Source organism: Anomaloglossus baeobatrachus, chromosome 3, assembly GCF_048569485.1.
Source record: "Anomaloglossus baeobatrachus isolate aAnoBae1 chromosome 3, aAnoBae1.hap1, whole genome shotgun sequence".
NCBI lineage: Eukaryota > Metazoa > Chordata > Amphibia > Anura > Aromobatidae > Anomaloglossus > Anomaloglossus baeobatrachus.
This window is the reverse complement of record NC_134355.1, coordinates 27,636,686-27,657,779: the sequence shown is the minus strand read 5'-3', so window position 1 is coordinate 27,657,779 and position 21,094 is coordinate 27,636,686. Positions and strand designations below refer to the sequence as shown.

Genomic DNA, 21,094 nt, shown 5'->3' with positions numbered 1-21,094 from the left:
GGCAGCCAATCGGTGAGCTCAGTGCCTCAGCCCGTGTAGATGTAATGCCTCACTCAGACCTGAAAGAAGCGCTGTAGATTTGACTCCAGCACTGCCGCCAATCACTGACACCGCGAACCGCGGTTGAGGCTTCGCACAGGACCTGGGGAGGTAAGTAAAGCACAGTTTTGTTTTTGTTTTTTGCAACAAACTGTGACCAGGTACCGTGATTTTCTGTAAGGAGACAACCCCTTTAAGGAGTATACTGGAGGGGATGTTGCGTACCTATTTATCTCTTGGCCTTTCGTTCTCTGTGACAAAGCCTAACTGGTTTTCTTCTTAAATATTAATGTCCTCTGAGCGGAGCATTTACCCGGTCACCATGGTTTCTTTTATCGTCCCCCCTTGTAACACCGCTTCTCTCTTACCGCTTCCAGGCAGCTGCAGGAGCAGCAACGACAGAAGGGAACTAGGAACGGGAACGGCTGGAGCGCGAGCGCATGGAGCGAGAGCGGCTGGAGAGGGAGAGATTGGAGAGGAGAGACTGGAGAGGGAGCGCCTAGAGCGCGAGCGCCTGGAGCGTGAGCGTCTAGAGCAAGAGCAGCTGGAACGAGAACTCGAAGCGGCAGGAGCGGGGAGCGGCTGGAGAGAGAACGGCAGGAGCAACTAGAGCGCGAGCTGGAAGAACAAGAGAGGCTGGAGCAAGAGCGACAAGAGGCCACGTTACAGGAGCAGCTGGAGAAGGAGCACCAGAAGTGGGAGCGCGAGAGGAGGGCGTCCAACACCGGTAAGGAATACTCCACCCAGGTACTCGCCAACACTCACTCAGTCACACCAATAAGCTCTGCAGCAACAGAGACGTCACCCCGGTCCAACACAACCACGTCTGTCCCATCCAGGAGCCGTGCGCCTGCATGACTTGCTTTTGGGTTGGTTAATGCTGGCGGGAGGTTTGACCTCGAGCCGCCTCCAGTCCTAGCCTAGTGTCAAATTAGGAGGATGGCTCCCAGTTTAAGATACGCATTGTGCCAAAGTTAGTGTTAGTCCCGTCGATGAGGTAAATGCGAGTCCCCTCGAGAACGAGTCCCGTTGTACTCTGAAGGGCGAGGTGGGTGCTCTTGCGCCCCTCTCTACTCGGTTGGGGGTTGACGGGCGTCCAGTGGTCCTGTTGGGGTTGACGGGCGTCCAGTGGTCCTGTTGGGGGTTGACGGGCGTCCAGTGGTCCTGTTGGGGGTTGACGGGCGTCCAGTGGTCCTGTTGGGGGTTGACGGGCGTCCAGTGGTCCTGTTGGGGGTTGACGGGCGTCCAGTGGTTATGTTGGGGGTTGACGGGCGTCCAGTGGTCCTGTTGGGGGTTGACGGGCGTCCAGTGGTCCTGTTGGGGGTTGACGGGCGTCCAGTGGTCCTGTTGGGGGTTGACGGGCGTCCAGTGGTCCTGTTGGGGGTTGACGGGCGTCCAGTGGTCCTGTTGGGGGTTGACGGGCGTCCAGTGGTCCTGTTGGGGGTTGACGGGCGTCCAGTGGTGCTGTTGGGGGTTGACGGGCGTCCAGTGGTGCCGTTGGGGGTTGACGGGCGTCCAGTGGTGCCGTTGGGGGTTGACGGGCGTCCAGTGGTGCCGTTGGGGGTTGACGGGCGTCCAGTGGTGCCGTTGGGGGTTGACGGGCGTCCAGTGGTGCCGTTGGGGGTTGACGGGCCGTCCAGTGGTGCCGTTGGGGGTTGACGGGCGTCCAGTGGTGCCGTTGGGGCTTGACGGGCGTCCAGTGGTGCCGTTGGGGCTTGACGGGCGTGCCAGTGGTGCCGTTGGGGCTTGACGGGCGTCCACTGGTGCCGTTGGGGCTTGACGGGCGTCCAGTGGTGCCGTTGGGGCTTGACGGGCGTCCACTGGTGCCGTTGGGCTTGACGGGCGTCCACTGGTGCCGTTGGGGCTTGACGGGCGTCCACTGGTGCCGTTGGGGCTTGACTGGCGTCCACTGGTGCCGTTGGGGCTTGACTGGCGTCCACTGGTGCCGTTGGGGCTTGACGGGCGTCCACTGGTGCCGTTGGGGCTTGACGGGCGTCCACTGGTGCCGTTGGGGCTTGACGGGCGTCCACTGGTGCCGTTGGGGCTTGACGGGCGTCCACTGGTGCCGTTGGGGCTTGACGGGCGTCCACTGGTGCCGTTGGGGCTTGACGGGCGTCCACTGGTGCCGTTGGGGCTTGACGGGCGTCCACTGGTGCCGTTGGGGCTTGACGGGCGTCCACTGGTGCCGTTGGGGCTTGACGGGCGTCCACTGGTGCCGTTGGGGCTTGACGGGCGTCCACTGGTGCCGTTGGGGCTTGACGGGCGTCCACTGGTGCCGTTGGGGCTTGACGGGCGTCCACTGGTGCCGTTGGGGCTTGACGGGCGTCACTGGTGCCGTTGGGCTTGACGGGCGTCCACTGGTGCCGTTGGGGCTTGACGGGCGTCCACATGGTGCCGTTGGGGCTTGACGGGCGTCCACTGGTGCCGTTGGGGCTTGACGGGCGTCCACTGGTGCCGTTGGGAGCTTGACGGGCGTCCACTGGTGCCGTTGGGGCTTGACGGGCGTCCACTGGTGCCGTTGGGCTTGACGGGCGTCCACTGGTGCCGTTGGGCTTGAACGGGGCGTCCACTGGTGCCGTTGGGGCTTGACGGGCGTCCACTGGTGCCGTTGGGGCTTGACGGGCGTCCACTGGTGCCGTTGGGGCTTGACGGGCGTCCACTGGTGCCGTTGGGGCTTGACGGGCGTCCACTGGTGCCGTTGGGGCTTGACGGGCGTCCACTGGTGCCGTTGGGGCTTGACGGGCGTCCACTGGTGCCGTTGGGGCTTGACGGGCCGTCCACTGGTGCCGTTGGGGCTTGACGGGCGTCCACTGGTGCCGTTGGGGACTTGACGGGCGTCCACTGGTGCCGTTGGGGGCTTGACGGGCGTCCACTGGTGCCGTTGGGGCTTGACGGGCGTCCACTGGTGCCGGTTGGGGCTTGACGGGCGTCCACTGGTGCCGTTGGGGCTTGACGGGCGTCCACTGGTGCCGTTGGGGCTTGACGGGCGTCCACTGGTGCCGTTGGGGCTTGACGGGCGTCCACTGGTGCCGTTTGGGGGGGTGACGGGCGTCCACTGGTGCCGTTGGGGGGTGACGGGGGCGTCCACTGGTGCCGTTGGCGGGTGACGGGGGCGTCCACTGGTGCCGTTGGCGGGTGACGGGGGCGTCCACTGGTGCCGTTGGGGGGGTGACGGGGGCGTCCACTGGTGCCGTTGGGGGGGTGACGGGGGCGTCCACTGGTGCCGTTGGGGGGGTGACGGGCGTCCAGTGGTCCTGTTGGGGGTGATCTCTCTGTTGATGCAGTAACCTTTATCTAATCTTCTTATACTAACCGTAGAGCTCATTGATACTCTTCCTCTGAATGCCGGTTTGGTTGCTTCATTAGCTCCTTTTTTTTTCTCTCTCCTTTTTTTTGTCCTGTCTGTTGCTGCTTTTTCCTCACACCATCCAGACTCATCTTATGACAATTCATTATATAACGCTCAGCCTCTCGATTACTCGACGTGTCAGCCTCACTCATCATCTCCCATCTCTTAACGCTAAAGCCATTTCCATCCCAGCTTCCATATGTACAGACGCCACCGCAGACTATGTCATCGTCACCTCCCAGGCCATTAACTCCACGCCGCCGACGCCTCCCCTCCGTCACTCGGCGTCCCGTTTCGCCACATCCCTGGGGTCCGCCTTCCATCCCGTCCTCCCTCATTATGCAACGGTTCCTCGACCCATCAATAAAATCGCCAGACCTCCCTCACCGGTGAACCCTGCACCGCCGCCTCCTCCGCCTCCTGTTAAGCCCATCTCCTGGTCTGCTTCTAACTTTGCTCCTCTTCCTCCATCCCCTCCCGTCATGATCAGTAGTCCTCCTGGCAAGGCTACCGGCCCCCGAGCTGTGCACCTAGTGTCTGCGTCCAGCTTGCCCTCCTGTCCAGCGCACCCAATGGTCATGCTGATACGTCTTCATATGAAATGTCATGCGCCCCTGCACCACCTCCTGCTCCACCGCTACCATTGTTTCCACCCTTCTCTCTGTCCTCATCTCCGTCTTCTCCATGCACTCCTCTTGTCTCCGCACCTTCATCCTCAGCCTGGTGTTCTGCCTTCTCCTGCAGCTTCCCCTGCCTCTGTTGAGAACTCTTTAATCTCTGTGCTGGGAGACGCCTGTGCTTCTCAGCCAGACTTGACCACAACCTCTCAGCCGATTGACCCTGCGACCCATCCGGGTAAGGCTTTCTGTCACTGCAAATAACTGACTAACCTATGACATGCAATCATAAAAGCTTGTGAAAGTGGAAAGTGAGCGGCTAGGTCTTCCCATGGGGAGGGGGGGGATGACGTTGTGTTGGTATCTGGTTATATTCTGTTTTTGTATTCTGCATTCAGCGCGTGAAATCCTAAAATCCCTTTGCCAAGTGTTAGGGCTGTCGTGCCACCATACTCCTATATAGTGTGTCCACCCATATCCTGTCCACCGCCATTAACATGAGAACGGCAGCAGCTATAGGCATAGAAGTGGTGTCTAGGTATAGTATAAGTAGCCGTGCGCTACGCAATGAAACCACCTATAGCGCCACCTGGTGGAAAACAACGGAGTTAGCATTTTTATCTCGAAAACGGAACGAGATAGAGAAAAAAAGTGAATTACAAAGTTGTAGGGCATCATCAACTCCATAACGAATCCACACCTTGCATACAGAAATGCTATGATTAGAACGTGTAAAACTCACAAGACTGCGGACGTGAAGCGATACCTCACGGAGACCTTCCTACAAGTCATTGGGTATGGTGGCTGTGTGGAGTGGTCTCCACGCTCACCTGACCGGACCCCATTGGACGTCTTTCTGTGAGGTCACATCAAACAGCAGGTGTATGCGACCCCTCCAACAACATTGCAGGACCTACGACGACGTATCACAGATGCTTGTGCAAACGTGTCACCTACCATAATGCACAACGTGCAGCAAGATACAGTATGCTGTGCAGAGCCCAGATGTGCATTGCAGCTGACGGGGGCCACTTGAGCTTCAAAGTTAAATGAGCGCCATATGCGTGACCAGCATTCAATGTTATGTGTGGGTCATGAGTTTCATATCATAGCATTTCTGTATGCAAAGTGTCGATTCGTATTGAATTGATGATGCCCTACAACTTTGTAATTCACTTTTTTTCTCTATCTCGTTACGTTTTCGAGCTAAAAATGCTAGCTCCGTTGTTTTCCACCAGGTGGCGCTATAGGTGGTTTCATTGCGTAGCGCACGGCTACTTTACTATACCTAGACACCACTTCTATGCCTATAGCTGCCACCATTCTCAATTTACTGGCGGTGGACAGGATATGGGTGGACACACTGTATAGTGGCATTTGTCAGCCTTAACACAATTTTTTCTGTCGGTTTTCATGCACTTTCTGCTCCCCCCCCCCCCCATCGCATGCAGTTTGTGGTTTCCTCCAACGCATGCGCCTTTTGCTTTTATTTTTTTTCCCCTTGACACACGTGCTGTGTTCTCCCCTCCTTCGTCTGCATGTGATATGCTCTTTCCCCTTTTTTTCCTAATTTTTTTAATTCACCCCCTTCCCCATTGCATGTGCTTTTTTCTCTTGCGACCCCCCCCCCCCCCTCCCCCCCTCCCCTCCCCCCTCCACCCCTCCCCTCCCACGCACCCGACGCATGCTCTGAATGCGGATTGAAAACATAATGTAAGCAGAGCCTAACCTTAGTCTGCGGGGCATTGAAGGGTCTCCACTATGGTGCGTGACCCCAAACGGATGACGGTACCTATAGTGTGACCCCCCCCCCCCTCCACCAAACACTAGAACAGGTCCTTAATCACCTGGACCTTGGTCGGGATGCGGCTTCATAAGCCTCAGGAGCTTCTATGTCCTAGTGATGGGTAGGGGGTCCCAATGGGGGGGGCGGTGTTTTCCTGTGATCATACAAACATTACCTATCCTGTGGATTTCCGATTTTAATCTTAACCCCTTAATTACATTTTGGGTTTACTCTGACACACAGCAAATGTTGCTAAAAAGAAAAAAAAATGGAAAAATACAAAGAACGTACCTCCTAACAAACTATATATTAAAAAATAAGACCCCATGCAGCTACAACAACCCCCGGTGGGTGTGGAGAGATATGCAAATATGTTTTTGAATCATTTTAAAAGGCATTTATACAATTTTTCTGTCCTTAGCGGGTCGACAGGCCTTTAGCGCCCTCTTGTGGATGGATTAGAATCTGGTTTGCGTGTCCCTAACGTTTGGCTAATTTTACTAATCATTTTGTAACGTATTTATTTTAATAGTTGAATTGAATGAAATCTTATCCGTGCCCAATATCCTAGAGTAGAGCAGGATTTAGCGTTCACTGTAATGGTTGATGCTTTTATTTTTTTTGTTCTTACTTATGCTCCTATTTCCTATAGGTGTTGTTCCAGGACCACCAGCACCCCCTCCCCCACCCCCTCTTCCTACAGGGTCAGCTGTGTATCAAACGTCGGCCCCTGCACCACCGCTGCCGCCGCCTCCTCCGCCGCTCCCTCCATCATGTCCGGCACCACCTCCTCCTCCCGGACCTCCACCACCGCCGGGACCACCACCACCTGCATCTATGGCTGCACCTCCTCCACCGACTCCTCCGCCACCCCCTGCACCCCCGCTTCCATTCTCTATGGCCTCCATTAGTTCAGAAGAAAATCGTCCATTGTCGGGCTTGGCGGCTGCACTGGCTGGTGCCAAACTGAGGAAAGTTTTCCGGGTAAGAGGAGTTTATACTTTTTGCCATTATTGTTTTTTCTTTGTATATTGCTCTATAACAAGGGCTCGTTCAGCAAACGCATAATCATCATGGGCATCGCGTAGTGCCCATGGAGAGGATAGTGAGAGATGGGGGTGTGTGTGTTTGAAAATATATATTTTCAATGTTGTTTTTCCACACTACAAAATGAGCTGGTAACGTAATTCTCCAGGTCAGTATGATTATAGTGATACTTTATTTCGCTCCTTTTGGCCCCTCGTCCTTTCGCTCCTTTTGGCCCCTCGTCCTTTCGCTCCTTTTGGCCCCTCGTCCTTTCGCTCCTTTTGGCCCCTCGTCCTTTCGCTCCTTTTGGCCCCTCGTCCTTTCGCTCCTTTTGGCCCCTCGTCCTTTCGCTCCTTTTGGCCCCTCGTCCTTTCGCTCCTTTTGGCCCCTCGTCCTTTCGCTCCTTTTGGCCCCTCGTCCTTTCGCTCCTTTTGGCCCCTCGTCCTTTCGCTCCTTTTGGCCCCTCGTCCTTTCGCTCCTTTTGGCCCCTCGTCCTTTCGCTCCTTTTGGCCCCTCGTCCTTTCGCTCCTTTTGGCCCCTCGTCCTTTCGCTCCTTTTGGCCCCTCGTCCTTTCGCTCCTTTTGGCCCCTCGTCCTTTCGCTCCTTTTGGCCCCTCGTCCTTTCGCTGCTTTTGGCCCCTCGTCCTTTCGCTGCTTTTGGCCCCTCGTCCTTTCGCTCCTTTTGGCCCCTCGTCCTTTCGCTCCTTTTGGCCCCTCGTCCTTTCGCTCCTTTTGGCCCCTCGTCGTTTGGCTCCTGTTGGGCCCTCGTCGTTTGGCTCCTGTTGGGCCCTCGTCGTTTGGCTCCTGTTGGGCCCTCGTCGTTTGGCTCCTGTTGGGCCCTCGTCGTTTGGCTCCTGTTGGGCCCTCGTCGTTTGGCTCCTGTTGGGCCTTCGTCGTTTGGCTCCTGTTGGGCCTTCGTCGTTTGGCTCCTTTTTGGGCCCTCGTCGTTTGGCTCCTTTTTGGGCCCTCGTCGTTTGGCTCCTTTTTGGGCCCTCGTCGTTTGGCTCCTTTTTGGGCCCTCGTCGTTTGGCTCCTTTTTGGGCCCTCGTCGTTTGGCTCCTTTTTGGGCCCTCGTCGTTTGGCTCCTTTTTGGGCCCTCGTCGTTTGGCTCCTTTTTGGGCCCTCGTCGTTTGGCTCCTTTTTGGGCCCTCGTCGTTTGGCTCCTTTTTGGGCCCTCGTCGTTTGGCTCCTTTTTGGGCCCTCGTCGTTTGGCTCCTTTTTGGGCCCTCGTCGTTTGGCTCCTTTTTGGGCCCTCGTCGTTTGGCTCCTTTTTGGGCCCTCGTCGTTTGGCTCCTGTTGGGCCCTCGTCGTTTGGCTCCTGTTGGGCCCTCGTCGTTTGGCTCCTGTTGGGCCCTCGTCGTTTGGCTCCTGTTGGGCCCTCGTCGTTTGGCTCCTGTTGGGCCCTCGTCGTTTGGCTCCTATGTCTGCCTTTCGCCCCCTTGCTCTGAAGCTGTTGAATAATTTGATGGCTTGTACTATATACTGCGCTATTTAGTATTGCAGTATGTAGTGATATTAAGGTCACTCTCTCTTGCTTGTTCAGTTTTTCTTACAGATACTGGTAGTTGAAGGCGGAGCATCTGACCAGACCCATCTATCAGCCTCCTCCAATAGAAAAGCAGCTTTTTGATATGAGGAGCTTTGCCATTGGACGACACTGATGGGCGGGTCTGGTCACCAGCTCCTTCATCAAAATTCCCCAAGAAAAGCTGCACAAACTAGAGAAGAGTGTAACATTGGATTGGTGAGTGTCCTCGGAAGCCCGCCTGCATTCTGCTCCATGCAACGGGAGCACAGCTGTGACTCTTCCTTAGAATTGATGGGGCCCCAGATTTCAGACCTTCACCGATCATGAAGATGCTGCCACTTATCTGTATAACCCTTTATCTGCCAACCAAGCCTGATATGTAAACTGTATCTGTTTTGGTTTTTTTTTTTTTGGTGTTTTTAATGACTTCTCCATGTTGCAGGCTGATGAGGCCTCCAGTCCGGTTAGTTCGAGCTCCGCCGTGGCCACCTCGGCCCCTCCCAAGACAGAATCTAACCGCGGGAACGGTCCTCTTCCAATGGGCGGGGGAGGTTTAATGGAAGAAATGAGCGCATTACTAGCAAGAAGGTGCGTTATTATAAAAGGGGTCAGCAGAGCGGGGGTCCGAGGACTGTGGATCTCTGGGACCGTGTCCAAAATACTTTATTGGGGGTGCAATTAATGGGGACTGGATGAAGTTATTCCTATACATTATTATGATGGGATATTGGTGTTTGTTTATGGCAATCCTGTAAATTTGATGTCCTGTACTAGCGGCCATGTTTTCTATGCAATAATATAGGCGACGGATTGCAGAAAAAGGACCGAATGTAGAACCAGATGCAAAAGAAGAGAAGATGGTGAGTGTGGAAGTGATTTGTGTATGCAGCTCCTGTGCAGAGCTCTGCGTCTCTATGGTAATAGACCACAAACACTCATCTGTTTAGTCTGATCCTGCCATTATTCTCCCTTTTATAGGATCATCTTCTTGCTGTCAAATTGAAGAGTAAAACATGACACCTTAGGTTGTGTTTTGGATCTTTTACCATGGAAACTCATAGCTCTGCATGGGAGCTGTTTACAATGTGTCTCCATGACAACAGACTACAAAAACAACCCTGTGTAGTCTGAGTCTGCGGTCAAGGGGGGTATATCTGTAGTTGGACTACACAGGGTTCATTTTCAGCCAATATCCATGGAGACACAGAGCTCAGGGCAGGGCCTGCATACAAAGATTATTATTATTATTATTATTATTATTATTATTATTCTTAATATTATTATGACTATTATTATTATGACTTATTATGACTATTATTGATATTGATAATATTATTACTATTATATTATAATATTATATTTTATTATAATTATAATATATTATTAATATAGATTATTATTATTATTATTATTATTTTTATTATAATTACTATTAATATTATTATTCATAATAATAATTATAATAAATAATAATATATTAATAATATAATTATAATAAAATATAATAGTAATAATATTATCAATTGTCATAATAATAATAGTCATACTAATATTAATAATAATTCTAATAAAAATAATAATAAAAATAATAATAATAATAATATTATTATTATTATGACTATTATTGATATTGATAATATTACTATTATATTATAATATTATATTTTATTATTATAATATATTAATATAGTTTATTATTATTATTATTATTATTATTATTATTAGTTTTGGGGTTTGTTGTTTTTAAGACTTATTTGCAAACTTTTTTTTTTTTTTAGAGGTGCATTTGAGCAAAAAAAAAAATTGGAAAATTTAAATCGACCTTAAATTGTTTATACATGTTTTAAAAAAAAAATTATAAAAAAAAATGGTTGCAAAATTAAATACACCTTAAAATTGATTATAATTTTTTTTTTTTTATGCGTCATGCAGTGTAAAGTATTTTGGCATTTCTTTTCCTCACAGGATGAGCCAGAGCCTGCATCTACAAAAGCGTCGTCCACTGGCACACCAGGTATGAACCGTAGCCAAAAACAACCCCAAATCCCGTAACTGTGTTTGTTTGTGTTTTTTGTTTTTTTTTTTATTTTTTTTTTTATTTTTTAACCTCTTCTGCTACAGAGCCTGCAAGAAAGCCTTGGGAAAGAACAAACACGATAAATGGTAGCAAATCCCCCGTTATCTCCAGGTAAGGTGGGAAAACCGATTAGGCTAAGTGCACACATCAGTTTTTTGCCATCCAGCACAATCCGGCAAAAAAAGTGATGCGACGGATCCGGCTAAAAAACGGATCATTTGAATCAGTTTTTTCTATCCGTTTCGTCCGTTTTTTGACTGATCCGTTTTGACTTTTTCTGCACCATGACAAGTATGCACCATATAAGTATGATGCATTAAATTAGACCAGAGATGATATTATGATGCACTTGGTATGTCAATTCATGCACTCTACTTTCCCATGAACTGATCTCCACTTCCCTTTGCTCTGCTGTGTGTTCTAATACCTGGTATGGCAATTCATGCACTCTACTTTTGCACTATATCTGACCTGTTCTTTCTTTGCTTCAATATCTTCCTGACATCCTCTATGGAACGCTCGCTCTGTCTGCAACAAAATCTCCTATATTCATGATCTTTTCATCACTAATAAACTCTCCTTCCTCGCCATCACAGAAACCTGGCTCACCCCCTCTGACACTGCCTCTCCTGCTGCACTTTCTTATGGCGGTCTCCAACTCTCTCACACACCCCGCCCCAGCAAGAAGCATGGTGGAGGAGTTGGTTTGCTCCTGTCCGACCAATGTTCCTTTACACCAATTCCACTACCACCCTCTGTTACTCTTACCTCTTTTGAGGTGCACTCCGTACGCATCTACGCCCCCTCCAACCTTCAACTGGCTGTCATTTATCGCCCTCCAGGGCCAGCCACTGCCTTTTTTTTGACCATTTCACCACCTGGCTACTACACTTCCTTTCCACCGACATCCCCACCATCATCATGGGTGATTTCAACATCCCCATTGACACTTCCCACTCACCTGTCTCCAAACTTCTAACACTCGCTTCCTCCTTCAGCCTCACCCATTGGTCTTCTGCAGCTACTCACAAAGATGGCCACACGCTGGACCTCATCTTCACTCGCCTCTGTTCCCTATCTATCCTCTCTAACTCGCCTTTCCCCCTGTCTGACCACAACCTACTCACATTCTCTTCCCTCTCTTCTCCAAGTATGCAACCCCCCCTCCACAAACTTCCACACCCTCGCAGAAATATCAAACACATTGATTTACACGCCCTTTCTCAGTCCCTTCTCCCCCTCCAGACATTACATTTCTACATGATGTAGATTCCGCTGCAAATTTATACAACACTACAATCTCTGCAGCTCTTGAATCAGCTGCCCCCCTCACACACACCAAAACCCGCACAATCAACAGGCAACCCTGGCACACAAGGCAGACTAAAGAACTAAGGCGGGCTTCCAGAATTGCTGAGCGCAGATGGAAGAAGTCTCATTCCACTGAGCACTTCATTGCATATAAAGAGTCCCTTACCACTTTCAAGTCCACACTCACTGCTGCAAAACAAACCTACTTCTCATCCCTCATATCTTCTCTCTCTCACAACCCTAAACAGCTATTCAACACTTTCAATTCTCTCCTCCGTCCTCCGGCACCACCTCCCTCTCCTCTCCTCTCAGCTGAAGACTTTGCCTCTTTCTTCAAGCAGAAGATTGACAACATCAGAGCAAGCTTTGGCCCACAATCACCACAGCCCCTCATCATAGCTACTCATCCCTCTTCCTCCAAATCCAGCTTCTCCACCATGACAGAAAACAATCTCTCCACTCTACTCTCAAGATCACATCTAACCACCTGTGCCCTGGACCCGCTCCCATCGCACCTCATCCCCAACATCACTGCAGTCCTCATCCCAGCCCTAACCCATCTCTTCAACCTATCACTAACAACTGGTGTATTCCCTTCATGCTTTAAACATGCCTCTATTACACCCATCCTCAAAAAGCCCTCCCTTGACCCATCCTCTGTGTCAAACTATCGCCCCATATCCCTTCTCCCCTACGCCTCAAAACTACTGGAACAGCATGTCCATCTTGAATTGTCCTCATACCTCTCCTCCTGCTCCCTCTTTGACCGGCTTCAATCTGGCTTCCGACCTCAACACTCTACTGAAACTGCCCTAACCAAAGTCACCAATTATCTACTAACCGCCAAAGCCAAGCGACACTACTCTATCCTCCTCCTCCTGGACCTGTCCTCTGCCTTCGACACAGTAGACCATTGCCTCCTACTACAGATTCTCTCATCTCTGGGCATCACAGACGTGGCCCTATCTTGGATCTCCTCATACTTAACCGACCGAACTTTCAGCGTCTCCCATTCTCACACCACTTCCTCATCTCGCCCCCTTCTGTCGGTGTCCCCCAAGGCTCAGTTCTTGGACCCCTGCTGTTCTCCAACTACACCTTCGGCCTGGGACAGCTCATAGAGTCCCACGGCTTCCAGTATCATCTCTATGCCGATGACACACAGATCTACTTCTCTGGACCTGACATTACCTCTCTACTAACCAGAATTCCACAATGTCTGTCTGCTATTTCATCCTTCTTCTCTGCGCGATTCCTAAAGCTTAACATGGACGAAACAGAGCTCATTGTCTTTCCTCCTCCTCACTCATCTCCTCCAACAAGCCTTTCCATTAAACTTGATGGTTGCTCACTCTCCCCAGTCTCACAAGCTCGTTGCCTTGGAGTAACCCTCGACTCTGCTCTATCCTTCAAGCCACACATCCAAGCCCTCTTCACCTCATGCCGATTACAACTCAAAAACATCTCCCGGATCCGTGCTTTCCTTTAACCAAGATTCAGCAAAAACATTTGTACATGCCCTCATCATCTCCCGCCTCGACTACTGCAACCTCCTGCTCTCTGGCCTCCCTTCCAACACTCTTGCACCCCTCCAATCTATCCTAAACTCTGCGGCCCGCTTAATCCACCTCTCCTCTCGCTACTCCCCAGCCTTGCCACTCTGCCAATCCCTTCACTGGCTTCCCATCGCCCAACGACTCCAGTTCAAAACATTAACCATGACATACAAAGCCATACACAACCTGTCTCCTCCTTACATCTGTGACCTAGTCTCCCGGTACCTACCTGCACGCAACCTCAGATCCTCACAAGACCTCCTTCTCTGCTCCTCTCATCTCCTCTTCCCACAATCGCGTACAAGATTTCTCCCGTGCATCCCCCATACTCTGGAACGCTCTACCTCAGCACATCAGACTCTCCACTACCGTGGAAAGCTTCAAGAGGAACCTCAAGACCCACCTCTTCCAACAAGCCTACAACCTACAATAGCCCTCAGTCCAGTACACCACTGCGCAACCAGCTCTGTCCTCACCTATTGTACCATCACCCATTCCCTGTAGACTGTGAGCCCTCGCGGGCAGGGTCCTCTCTCCTCCTGTACCAGTCTGTTTTGTACTATTAAGGATTGTTGTACATATACCCTCTCTCACTTGTAAAGCGCCATGCAATAAATGGCGCTATAATAATAAATAATACTGAGCATGCGCAGTTCAAAAAAACGGATCCAGTGGCCGTAATCCGGGTTTTGTGGTATTACTCCGGATCCGGCATCCATAGGCTTTCATTATAAAACACGGATCCGGTGCAATAAGTTGTTGTTTGTTTTTTTTTTTTGTTTTTTTTTTGCCGGACACACAAACGTTCACCTCAACGTTCCATCCGGCCGCCGGCCATCAAATTTTGCCGGATCCGGCGAAAGCCGGATGGAATGCAAGGCCATCCGGCGCTAATAGAAGTCTATGGGGGGGGGGGGAAAGCATCCGGCGTCAACAGTCATGTTTGTCGGATTGCGCCTGATGGCCAAACACTGTGTGTACGCAGCCTTACCCAGTTATAATTGTTCATAACCAGCACCAATCAATGATCTAACAAGTGAGTTGGCGCTCCTTTACCCCCGTGTGGCGACATCCGGCGGATGTGTATGGCTGAGGTGCGCACTGCTTGTATGGAGCGGGTGCAGGAGCTGTTCCTGCTGTATACAGGGCAGGTGATGACTGCGCGATACAGGCGGCACTTGACAGCAGCTTGCAATAGCTTAGCCTCAAAAAAGATTATTTTTGGGGACTCACCGTAAAATCTTTCTCTGAGCTTTCATTGGGGGGACACAGCATGGTCCTGTGTCCCCCAATATGGCGAGAAGAGAAATACCAGCGTCATGAGTGATTTTGCAACATGGCGGATGACCGTTTTGTCACCAGCGTTTCCATCTTGTTGTGCCAGATCGCATTTTCCTGGTGTCCTGGAGTATACGGAAGGCCCCAGTGTCGGCCATGCTGGAACTGCTATATAGCGCTGACTGGCTGGGGTCCGTAGAGGATGATTACTTTGATAATTAGAGTATTGCTACGTATAATGTACAAGCAATGGCAGATTCTGGTCTCCCAGGGGAATTAAAGAACCCATTAATGAGTAAAAGAAAACAAAAACCCACCAAATGTGTTTTTAAATTAACCCCTTTTTCCCAAACCATGGTGAAGTGTAATGGGTGGTTGTTCCCCCCCCCCCCCCCCTCCCCATTTCACCCCAACATTTTGTTATCCCTATTTTTATGAATAAGGTAAATTAATGAATGGTTTTATTCGAAATTTACTTTTCCTACAAAAAAAATCAACCTCTCATACGAATGTGAGTGCAGAAAAGAAACGCGGGTACAAGGCTATGTGCACACAGTGTGTTTTTGTCGCGTTTTTTTTAGTGCAGTTTTACCAGCAAACTCTTATGAGAATCCTGACGTTTTGTGCACACATTGCTTTTCAGAAATAAATCCGAAGCATGTGACTTTTCACTGTTTTTGCAGATTTTTCCACCCGAGAATGCATAGAAAACACATGGAAAAATGCATGCAAAAACATGTTTCTGTTTTGTTTTGCAAAGAGATGCAGATTTGGTGCAGAAATTTCTGCACCAAATAGTCGACGTGCGTACACAGCCAAAAAGGAAGCTCAAAAAAAAAAATAATTAAAAATGGCAACAACTCCCATGCGCTAAAGGGGTGTGCGCCTCTCTGGCTTTTGTACATGGTTTCCCTGTCTTTAAGTATGCAGGTCTCATCTGTACCTCCAGAACGGGACCCTCTCGACAGCCGCTGGGAATGGAGGTGTGGCTGGTTGTACCTTTCACAGGCCTTTTTACATGAGCAGATGCCTTTTATTTTGCATTTTGTGGGCAGCACCCTCTTTACATTTAGAGACTCGTTGTTGACAAATAGAATCTGCGACCAGCGCGGGTCAGGTATTTCTAAAGATCTTTTATCTGTTGTTAATGAGCGCAGGGACTAGTCACAGGGGTCTTGCTTCCCCCGACTAGTCCGCCCTCTTAGCATGTTGGCACGCCCACAGGGATGTGCGAACATGCTGTTCAATGCCCAGTGTCATCAGCGCATACCTGTGTCTGTTGTCACCGCCTCCGGTGCCGGGTTTAGGGTCAGTGCGCATGATCATAAGACCATCTCTTCCGGTCATGCTCACTAGACCTCTCTGAAGCCGGGAAGCGTGTACCCGGCTTCATAGTGCGCTTGACCGGAAGTGCGATGACTTCTGATCATGCCTAAGCCCGCTGTCTGAGGCAATGAAAACCTACAGGTACATGTATCACCACCGCTCATGAATCTGGGCAATGGGCATTGGATAGCATGATAGCATTCTCCTATGCGCGTACTAACATGGTAAGAGGGCGGACTAGTCGGGGGGAAATAACGCCCTTGTGACTAGTCCCTTTCCTCATTAGCATATCATAAAGGATCTTTAGAAATACTTTTTCTATAGATCTCTTTATTAATGCTACTAGATACAGGGACAATTAGGCAGGGAATAGAAATATGCACCCAGAACGGATTGTGGTTTTGGGTGCATATTGCACCTGACCGGTTCCCTTTTAATATCTGTGCATGTAACATTTGGGGGCACACTGGGTGGCATTGTTACCCTACAGCCCGGGCATGTGGTTACATATTGTCAGCCGGTATATAGGGATTAGGTGTTTTTTGTTTTTCATGACTGTAATCAGGATGATTGTGAAATTTCTTTAATTGTTTGCACAGACCAAAGTCTACTCCATCGGGGCAGCCAAGTGCCAACGGGGTACAGTCAGAAGCCTTGGACTACGACAGACTGAAACAGGTAAAAAGCAAGCGACGCCTGCGTCCAGGACCGAGAAAAGTGGATTAGTGTCCTCGATACCACACTACTCTCTCTTAAGTGTTGTCTCGCATTGTGCACTTTCCAAACAGGAGCTGAGCAGCGCCGATAATTTTGCATTAGATGATACCGGTCAGGACATATGAATAGACACAACAGCAGGCGTATCTACTGATGCAAAGTTATCCCCTCCCGGTGACAAGATTTTGTAGGGTTATGTGGCGACATAGCAGAGCTTACTGGGTACCAGCAGATCCAGATCAACTCTGCCCTTGTGTCGCTCCCCTGGACTATTATCCCTGTAACTGGGGATCCTATACAAGCTCCAGTTACAGTGGGAAAAAAAATTAATAATAGTGGAAAGAAAAAAGAATTTGTCCCCAGATTTATTTTTTTTAGTGGAACTAATTATGCAAACTTGCTTTTATGCTTTGGAAAATTTATATGTATTATTAAACATATTCCTCTTCTAAGTACCCCAAAATATCACTCAAAAAATAGCCCTGTATAAAAAAAAAAGCTAGTTAGTGGCCGAATAGCAGATGGGCACAAATATAAAAAATGAATGAATAACCGTACAATTTAGCCGGTCAAAGCAAACATTTCACCTACTTTCATCCCACGTGTTTGGCCCGCTGCAGAGGTAAACGGTAGGGTTTGACATGTTATGTAGTGCATGGTGCTGCAGCGTCGGACAGGGATCTTCCCGGCCATGGGGACGTCACGCGGTCGCGTCATTTCCCTGTTCGATGCGGTTTCTTACGTCTTCTTTCTGCTTTTTGCCGTCTTTCAGGACATTTTAGAAGAGATGAGAAAAGAACTAGCAAAACTGAAAGAAGAGCTCATCGACGGTAAGTGCAGAAAATCCCACGATTGTTCCCATAAACGCTTTGATCTTATATCTGATAGTCCAGAAAGTCTGATACTCGGGCACTATCTACTGACAACAAGCAGAGATCTTATAATCATTTATCTGTGCATATTGAGAATTGTACAACTTTTGCAGAAAACAGATTTTTGCATTGACAGCAGCAAAGCGTATATACGTGAGCAGGCCTATTGTGTCGTAAGATTGCTGATCGTAGGGCGTCCTCACTGGGGGATCCTCATAGGGCACAAGACTTGGGGATCCCAAGTCCTCAATGTGCATGAAGCCGCAGGCAAATGTGTACTGGGACTGACTGAAATGAGCAGGTGCGCGGCCTGTAGTCATAAGGGGACTGCAAAGTTAATGAGCTGCAGTACCGTTTTATGCCACAAGGTGGCGCCTTGGTGCATCACGCCACTTTCAATCAGCTGATCGACGAAGAAACCGCACTGAAATAATATGGGAAAACTTATCATCGATAGATAAAATCCTGATAATTTGCAGCACTGCCAATTAAGTGTTTAACTACGTAAATGCCGCTGTCAATCTCTGACAGTCAAATTTTAAAGGGAGCGATCATTTCACGCAGCCGGTCCGACCGGTGCCCAGTCACAACCTGTATTTTGTAGGAGGTTTTCGTTCTATAGAAAGGCCTAAAACAAAAATTAATAATGAAGAAAAAAAACAAAAAAACTTAAGCTTGAATCCCTAAGTTTTATCAGTTGAATAATAAATTAATATATTTTTATGGATACGTAATAATGTAAATTTTTTTTTTTTTTTTTTTATAAACCATCTTTATTGAAAATGAATTGTTAAACATATATTCAGTGTGTAAAATCAGATTCAATTTCAGATATATCAAATGCAGCTTCGATTTATGCAAATTAGAAGTGTTTTCTTAACTAACCTAACAAATCTAGAACTCCCACAAACACTCCCCCCCCCCCCCCCCCCAAACATTCCCCAATTATAAAATTATTTAACATCTACGATAATTCATTAAAACTTTTTTTTTTTTGGGGTAGAGGCACCACCCCCCTCCCTCCCCCTGAAAAGAAAAAAAAAATTGCAATAAACAGTAATCAAAACTTGGTGTGTGCCAAAAATTGGCATTGATAAAAACAGCTTGCTGTAAAAAAAAAATTACAAAGTCTCCATCAATAGGGGAAAACAAAAAATAAAATTAGATTGTAGGATCTCCTAAGATGGTGACACAAACAAAAAAAAAAACCTCAGGAAATAAAATAAAAAAAAGAAGGATTTTTGTGTACTCACCGTAAAATCTCTTTCTCTGAGTCTTCATTGGGGGACACAGGACCATGGGTTATGCTGTTGTCACTAGGAGGCTGACACTAAGTAAACAGAAAAAGTTAGCTCCTCCCCAGCAGTATAACCCCTGAGCCGGAGGCGGGCTCAATCAGTTTAGTGCACAAGCAGTAGGAGGAGAATCAAACCATTCTGGATAATACAGATAAAAACTATGAATAGTAGTCGTGTGACCAGTGGCCTGGGGAAATAGCCACTGAGGTAACCGACAGGAAATATATATAACAAATAACACAAGCAGGGTGGGTGCTGTGTCCCCCAATGAAGACTCAGAGAAAGAGATTTTACGGTGAGTACACAAAAATCCTTCTTTCTCTATCGTTTCATTGGGGGACACAGGACCATGGGACGTCCAAAAGCAGTCCCTGGGTGGGAAGAAAAACCATCACCGGAGATAGGAAGGTAACCGCTTCCCCGTCGGGCTTGCGCCAGACTTACAAGCACCGACGTTGTTACAGGTGTGTCACTGCCACCCGCAAACCTTACTCCAAGGCTGGCCGTTGCCGAAGCTTGGGTGTGAGCCTGGTAGAAACTAGTAAAGGTATGCCGACTAGATCGGGTGGCGGCCCAGGGAACCTGGACGGTCGACATCTGTAGTCCAATCGCCCAAGGGGTATCCCTTGCTCGGTAGACCGCGGCGGAAGTCCGCCCTTCATGCGATAGTCTTCACACATGGAGTAATGGATCCATGTGAACAAATCAGGCCCCTGGCGCTGGCATGGGCCTATTGGGACCGGGTGGAAGGGTGGACTGGTTGTCGGTGTAACCGAAAAGGGTGTCCTGCAGACATGTAAGACTGAGGGCTCGTACCAGTTCTGGAACGAACTAGGCCCCTTCCCGGATGAGAGAGGAGACTAGAACCGAAAACTCAATACTAAACACCTCTTCTGGAAGGAAACAGCGAGCTGCCTTGGACAGAAACGAAGAGTTCTGGCCGGAGCCTCCCCCTGTCCTGCTGGAGGCGCTGGAAAACAAAAAGGGGAGAAGAACGACAAGAGGGCTGTCCGCCCTGATGCTGTCTGTAACAACGAGATGGCCACGAGGCGCCCACCTAACAAAAACAGGTGGAGCCGGGAAAAAGGGGGTACCTTGAACGAACCCCTCACTGGAAAAAGAATCCACGTTTTTGGTGAAACGATGAAACAGCCGAGCCAGATGGACGCTTCTCAGAGCGAAGGCTCTGATTGGATGACGGAAGTGAAAAGACTCCGAAAAAATCCGAAGCGAAACGGGCCAACAACTGGCCCATACAGGGACGCGCGAGAGGGTCGCGTTCGGATCTGACTGGAAGAATGCCAGCAAAAAAGAGGGAAGATGTGGTCCTCACCCACCGGGGGAGCTCTTTCCTAGTGGAAATAAATCCTGGAGGAAACTTGATTCCCGGCCCTCAACGTTGTCTGTAATCCTCTTGTCAACAGCATGACTGAGGCAGTACCCGGGATCCACTGGTGAGGCCGTCGAACTTGGGGCCTTTGAGTCCCGGTAGAGGAGAGGGGCCCCGACACAGATAACTTGGCGGTCGGGAAGGAGCCCCGGGGCCTCCGTGAGGAGTTGAGTAGGCTCTGCGAAGTATGGTCGCCTGGGTCACTCCAGAGGCATCGTTGCCTTGGTCCATCCTGAGAACCCTCGAGACCATGGGAAGCTGCGGGAAGATGCAGGAGAACCTGAACAGGCTACACGACCGGTCGAGGGAGTCGCACCTAGACCAGAGCAGGTGGTACACTCGAAGCACTATTGACCTGAAAGTTGGAACGGGAGAACAATAAGTCCACGACTGGAGGTCTTCCCTCGCCCGTGAACTGACTGGTGACTTCCCTGTTGAGGAGCACTTTTCCTAAGGGAGGTCTTTCCTACCGAAAAAATCGGCCGTCCAAAACGTCCATGCCAGGGATGGACTGACCGAGATAGCGAGTTAATGGACCCGTCCCAGGGCAAAATCTTCTTGGCCTCTTCCTTTGCCATGACACTCTCTGGGTCTACCTGGTGGATGATGCATGTCACCGCTGTGGCATGGTCCGACTGGAAACTGACTGGGCAAGGCCCGACCCAGAGAAGAATTGTAGCCGTGCTAACCGGATGGCTCTGGCTTCCGGAATGTTGAAGGGGAAACAACGCTCTAGGGCTGACCCTCGGGACCGTGCCGAGGAAAAAGTGGGGGTAGCATACCCCAGCACGGGAGACTGGTGACGGTTGAGAATATCCTCCAGCGGAGGGAAGGGAAGCTTCTCAAGGGACGATTTCGAAGACTGGTCCGCTATGAGAAAATTGGCGGATCAACCATGAAGACGGAACCCTCTTTGTCTTTAATC

The 21,094-nt window shown here is 49.7% G+C and overlaps 1 protein-coding gene across 1 annotated transcript in view; it reads left to right on the top strand.

The window, feature by feature from the left end:
* The window catches only part of ENAH (ENAH actin regulator), a 71,512-nt gene that overhangs the window by 43,717 nt on the left and 6,701 nt on the right, over positions 1-21,094 (top strand). The window contains 11 exon segments of the mRNA XM_075341430.1: positions 453-513; positions 516-613; positions 616-766; positions 4,133-4,243; positions 6,444-6,775; positions 8,787-8,932; positions 9,147-9,204; positions 10,310-10,358; positions 10,466-10,532; positions 16,492-16,570; positions 17,382-17,439. Coding sequence (XP_075197545.1) covers positions 453-513; positions 516-613; positions 616-766; positions 4,133-4,243; positions 6,444-6,775; positions 8,787-8,932; positions 9,147-9,204; positions 10,310-10,358; positions 10,466-10,532; positions 16,492-16,570; positions 17,382-17,439 — 1,210 coding nt within the window.